Source organism: Mercenaria mercenaria, unplaced genomic scaffold, assembly GCF_021730395.1.
Source record: "Mercenaria mercenaria strain notata unplaced genomic scaffold, MADL_Memer_1 contig_2344, whole genome shotgun sequence".
NCBI lineage: Eukaryota > Metazoa > Mollusca > Bivalvia > Venerida > Veneridae > Mercenaria > Mercenaria mercenaria.
Genome location: NW_026460399.1, coordinates 1 through 6,420, shown reverse-complemented (window position 1 = coordinate 6,420; position 6,420 = coordinate 1). Strand labels below are relative to the sequence as shown.

The 6,420-nt window shown below is 34.4% G+C and overlaps 1 protein-coding gene across 1 annotated transcript; it reads left to right on the top strand.

Moving 5' to 3' along the window:
• Positions 1-6: 6 nt before the first annotated feature.
• Positions 7-5,293, top strand: LOC128552336 (uncharacterized). The gene is made up of 4 exons (XM_053533366.1): positions 7-167; positions 669-747; positions 1,083-1,208; positions 3,666-5,293. The coding sequence occupies exons 2-4, from the start codon at positions 672-674 to the stop codon at positions 3,830-3,832; spliced, it is 369 nt and encodes a 122-aa protein (XP_053389341.1). The 5' UTR covers positions 7-167; positions 669-671; the 3' UTR covers positions 3,833-5,293.
• The last annotated feature ends 1,127 nt before the right edge of the window (positions 5,294-6,420 follow it).

Genomic DNA, 6,420 nt, shown 5'->3' with positions numbered 1-6,420 from the left:
TATTTATAGATCAAAACACGGCATTTTCGTACATCAACGGCACAGTACATGCTGCATACAGTTTTACAAGGAAGAAGGTGTTTTTCAATATAACGGGTACTGAATTAAGTCCATTGATACCTAGACCTGTGCCAGAGAATACAGTTCTACTATACGATTTTGAAAAGGTAAGTTTTTACATGTATTTACATTGTAATTGGTACAATCGCTTTCTTTCGGAATTAGCAAAGGGAAAATCCCATATTGGACAAATGACGAGTTATCGAAAGGTGCCTGCCCCATATGAAAATATGGTCCGCATTTTTTTTATGATATTATTGTTATATGTGTTAAAACGAATGTTCCTAAGTGCCTTGTGTTATTATGTGTGTTTCTTTAACAGTAGCCCGCTCCTAAAACACCAGTCTTATATTATATGCTTTTCATTTCTACATCGAGCATCGATTTGTACCTTTGCGTTTTGAATTTCTAATATTGATCTCGTTGTTCGGTTCTATGCAGTATCTCCAAACAATGGTATGCACATCTAATGTAAAAATATTATGTTAATAACATAATGGTCAGACACATTTTAAGTATATTTTTACATAAATACAATATATTTTATAATATGCCAAACTGATATGTGATAAAATAATGTAATTTAATTCAAAATTGTGACGTTTCAGCGGATGATGTACTCACTAAGTGGAGGCGAGTGCCAGAAGTCCAGTTTAGATAGTAATATGACAAACCAGTGCATTCCAAGTGAGTAAAACTAACAATAGTTTCCATGATGTCGAAACGATCGCCATACGTATGCTTTGTGTCATTAAGAATCTGTCATATCGGGAAAAATGATTATTATCTGGGTTTATGGTTGTTTCGTCAGCCGATATATCTTACTTTGACAGATAATAGTGTCCTTAAACAGAACTGTAACCTTCAGAACTAAAACATCCTAGAAAAAAATCGTTTAGAGTCAAAATTCTAACAGAATATTTCATCCTATGTTACATAAAGTTGTGATTTAAGTCAAATGAAAGTTCAAATATTGTGTATGATAAGGTATCAGTTTAAATGCAATATTGTATAATCAACAGATGACGCCAAACAAATTGCAACTGGGGTGTTTGGATCAGGCAACACAACCAGGTTGTTACATACCTACCAGTTCTCTACAGATATAGACGTACCTTATGACATCACCGCCACGGTATTTAAAAATGGTATGCTACACCATAAGATACTTTTTATTTCTGATAAAAACAAAACAATTGCCTTTTTAAATATATTTTGTAGACGTATATAGCGTATATTTTTCTATCAGTCTAGATACCTTAAAAACGAAAGGACATCGGACAATATGCTAGGGATTTTTCCCTAAGTTCAATGCTATTTCTTGACTTCAGTAGCTGATAGTTTTATATAACAGCTTCAAATACTGATAAATAAGTTATATTTCTATCAAACTGTCATAAAGGTAGTTTTATTTTATATTCGTTTTCTTGAAATTCGAACAGTTTGTAACTAAGGGTCATATTTTTGAAAAATTTAAAATGTGTATTTTTAGTTAAAATAAGCATTGGTATTTAAGGTATGTCTACTATGAAATATTTTAACACAACAAATAAACTGATACCATGCAGATTATCAGTTTTATTGACATTTTTGAAAATAAACGAAACGGAAAAAATAAAAGTGGAACAAAACATTTGGTCCCTAACTGTACTTCAGTTATTTCCACCCGAGTGCCCATGATAACACTGATGCATTGATCATATCCTATTGTTTGTTTTCTATACTGTATTTATACACATGTACAATACTGACCGGCCCGTCCGCTTAGCTCAATAGGGAGAGCGTTGGTCTACGGATCTCGGGGTCGCGAGTTCGATCCCCGGGTGGGGCGTATGTTCTCCGTGACGATTTGATAAAAGACGTTGTGTCTGAAATCATTCGTCCTCCACCTCTGATAATTCATATGTGGAAGTTGGCAGTTACTTGCGGAGAACAGGTTTGTACTGGTACAGTCCAGGAACACTGGTTAGGTTAACTGCCCGCCGTTACATGACTGAAATACTGTTGAAAAACGGCGTTAAACCCGACACAAAACAAAACAAACAATACTGACCGGGCATTATGTGGAGGATTATTATTGAATACATGCAGTGGTGTAGCTGGCCATACATTGGCGTAGTTGGCCTTTTTCAGTTGAACCGGAGGGGTGCAGGAGACTGCCTATTCCACTGCGGGTTCAGGGATGCCCTACTTTTAGCATTTCATATCAGTGGAACTTCACTAGCTAGTATCAACATTTATATAGATATTCTTGGGGTGTCTGTGTTAGTTCTTTGAGGTCCTTACTAGTATTTCGGTTGGCTTCGAAATAAGTTTCAGACGTGTGAGCGAATTGATGTTAATTCTGGGGGTGTCAGTGTTAGTTATGGGCGAGTCAGTATTAGTTCTATGGGTGTCATTGTAAGTTCTGGAAGCAATTAGGTTAGTTAATGAAATGGTGTCTGGTGTAGTTTTTGTTAGGGTATAGGATGCTGGATCAAATAAAAGCAAATGTTGCTCTTAAAATGCATTCTAGGTTCGCTTCAACTGTGTCCTACAAAAAGGTAAAAAAATTGCACCTAAGTGGCACTATTCCTATAGAAGTTCGTCTGTATTTCTTTGTCATGTTTACGTTGAAGACACATAATTATGTAATATGTCGAAGCCACTTGCTTGGTTCTTGACTTATGACAGATGCAGTTGTCTCAATCCTGATAACACTCAATCGACGGACTTAGACTGTCAAGAGGTAACAGATCTGATTGAAGAATTCATAAGATATACTTATAAGGATCTGTCTGCTTTTTAGCTTCACTTTCTATGTCCCGTATTTATTTAGTTTAGTGTTTTCTGTGCTTGAAATATTTACAAAAATGAATAAAGCTGTATATATGTAAGGTTTAGGAAACACATGCAATAAGTGTCAAATATTTATGTAAAAATTTATTTGCTGACACCCTGTACGTAGTTTTTTTTCAATTTTAAACACTTTCCCACCCGTGACCAACTGCCATTTTTGCAGCATACGTATATAATAATTATTTACAAAGGCATGTGAACTATTTTGTTGCGTCACTGGTGGGAAAGATGTTTAAAATGTAAAAATGATTTATGTTCATATTTTAATAGAAAAGAGAATGAGAAATGTCTACAAAGTCTTCTTTTTTGTTCATAAACTTGTAAAATGAAGTCGCATTTATCAAGAAATGGTCTTTAACTATCATAACTATGCAATTTTACAAGTCTATCCTTATGTCATGTTTTCCTTAATCGGATAGGCAATCTGAATAGGAAAATGTCCAAGGTCCTTTCCTTCAGCAACCATATTTATTTAATTTGCTCCTACAGTCGTAATTTCAAACTTATCACTAATGTCATAGAATAAAAAAGTCATTTTATTTCAACATTTTTGTTTGCTCCAACAGTCTTAATTTCAAACTTATCACTAGTGTCATAGAATAAAAAAGTCATTTTATTTCAACATTTTTGTTTGCTCCAACAGTCTTAATTTCAAACTTATCACTAGTGTCATAGAATAAAAAAGACATTTTATTTCAACATTTGCCCTTCGATAAGGAATGTTCCAACTGAGAGTAATGTGTATAACGTCTCCCTTTTCATTTCAGAATTGACGCCTATACACCCTAAGGTATGCGAGCCGTTTTATGTGAACTACTACACTCCTTCAGTGAACCCTGACAGCGGATCAATGTACGGCTTACAATTTATGGACATTGGTCCTATAAAATCGGAGAAAATATTTGACATTCCGAAACCATGTATCACAGTTTAAAACCGCACATATTTAATTTAAATTATTTCTTAAATGTACTTATGCGCGGACTAAACAAATGAAGCTAAAAATTTACTATCACTATTTAAATTGTATTTATACTGATTCTTTAAAATTTAGTTCACGTTAAAACCAAAACCATTCAGTCACTTCTTTGTGGATCCAGTGTGATATGTCTGGTATTTTAGGATTAGGCGTAAAAAACAAATTGTTTGTTTCCGGTATCCCGACCTTGGCCTTGGAGAATTCTTTTTCAACTTTTTGACAAAAACTTGCAAAACTGCACTTTTTATGCTTTAAACATGGTCAGTGATGTTAGAAATCAACTTACTGATGCTCTAAAGGCATAACCCCCCTATTTGTATTCATTTTTTGACACAAAAATAATTTCCGAAAAGTCTCCCTTAATAAAAAAAAAAAATAAACAATTCCAACCTACCTGCCCTAATTTTTTTGAGCATGTTACCGGAAACAAAGAATTTTTTTTAGGCCTTACGGAGTCCATTGAATAGTTCCGCCTAAGCCAGTACTTTCCATTACTTCTCAGGAACAGACTCAATCAAACTTAGTCTGCTATTATTTTGCTTGGTTGTATCTATGCTTCCAAAGGATCTTCGTACAGATTTTGTTAAACAGTTTTTAAATTGTAGGTTATCCCTCTGGCAATGATAAAACGAATTGCTGCAACAACATGGTCTGTCTCTTGGAATGCGAGAATATATGTGCACATTAACCTTTTGGTATTTGTTTGTAAACTATTTTTGAACTTGTTATTGCTTTAGTATGTTTATTTCATGAGTTTTATGGCATTTAGAAAGTTGTAAACCATATTGGAACTTACGGCATACTCGTATCCATGAATGCCACAAGACAAAAAATAACGAGAACAATCCATATATTAACATTTACAGTGGCTTTACTATAATTACCAATTTGTATCAGATATTAGTAACGTACAGTATTATGGCGTTTTTAGCTCGTCTGATTTTTGAAAACAATCTACGAGGTGTTGTCGTCATTTGATCGTCGGCGTCGATATCGGTGTCGGCTTTGGTTAAAAGATTTGTTTAGGTCCACCTTTTCTCAAAAACTATGAGCTACAGCTTTGACACTTTGAACACTTAGTTTTCATCATTAGGGGACTACGTAGGCCAAAAACCATAAATCTTATGTGCATTTTGTCAGAATTATGGCCCTTTTTGTACTTAGAAAATCTAAAATTTAACTTTTTTGTTACATATTGTCCAGCACTTGCAGACGAGCGATGTCACCCTCAGGCGGTGCGTTTGTTGATTTTAGCAGTGTGAAACCCTTTTGCTGTTGATAACATTATTTGTTATATAAGCTCTCACTCATTTAGAAGTATGAAGTTTAAATTTAATATTATATGTTATGAAAATATTCTGTATTGAAATATCATATGAAAAAGTAACAAAATATGATTAAAGATAAGTACAGTCAGTAGAATTGTAGTATAATATGTACAAAAAGTTAGACATATAGTTGTCTTCTTGGCGCAGGGGACGAGTGGAAAGAAATCTGATAATTTTAAAGCGAATTCTTGTGACGGTTCGAATCTTGCATCCGTCGAAAATGTCTTTTTTCATGTGTTTGCATTAGACAAATTTTGTTAATTTATTTTTCTCTGGTTTAGAATTTTCTCTCATTCATTGTTTTGTACTTATTTCTATGTGAAATCGACAGTATGTTTTGATTTAAAAATCAAATGCTGAAATTTATGACTGGACAAACCTACTTAAAAGTGACGTACAAGATAGCCATAAAATTCATAAAACTTCGAAATATCACAAGATAGCAAACAATTTAAAACTAAAAATAATATTACATAATAAATCACAGAAAGGCGAACTGAATATTTTTCAACTGAAAATGGCATATTTCATATTTTGAAAAATACCTTCACTTTGGTGGGTTAAGCAATATTTGAATGTTCTTTCTCAAATGTAGGTTGTAAAGTTTGAAAGAAATTTCTAAACGACGCCAATTTGTTTATGTATACGCAATTTTTCCAAAGCAGCAATCCTTTATTTGTTCGTTTTGTCCAACAAGTCTTACTGTTGCCGAGCCCACTTGCAGTGCGCTCGAGTAGCCGTCAAAATGGCTGTAAGGTGCGCGCGTTAGCGAGTGCGTCCGTCAGATTTTATCCGGACAAAAACCTTGACATAAACTGAGCAAACCTTTTTATATTCGGCATATATGATACTGTCTATGAGACGGAGTATCGCATGCAAGCCCTATACCAAATGTCAAGATCAGATCAAGATCATGTCAGACCTTGTCCGGCCCACAGGTTTGATATGAATCGCGCAGTCTTGTTATAATGTGGTATAAAAGTTTGCCTCAGTGACACAGCACGCAAACTCCAGGTCTTAATCTCAAAGGACAAGGTTACATTTAGGTTCCAACGTTAATTTTAGAGCTTGCCTTGGCCGTAAAAGGGACATAAAACAATCAAATTTCTATATAGCTTTAATAATTGTCTCAATAGGAAGGAGTGTCGCGCGAAAACTGCTGCCCCCTATCTCAAAGGTCAATGACACACTAGGGATAAAAAGTCACATAAGATC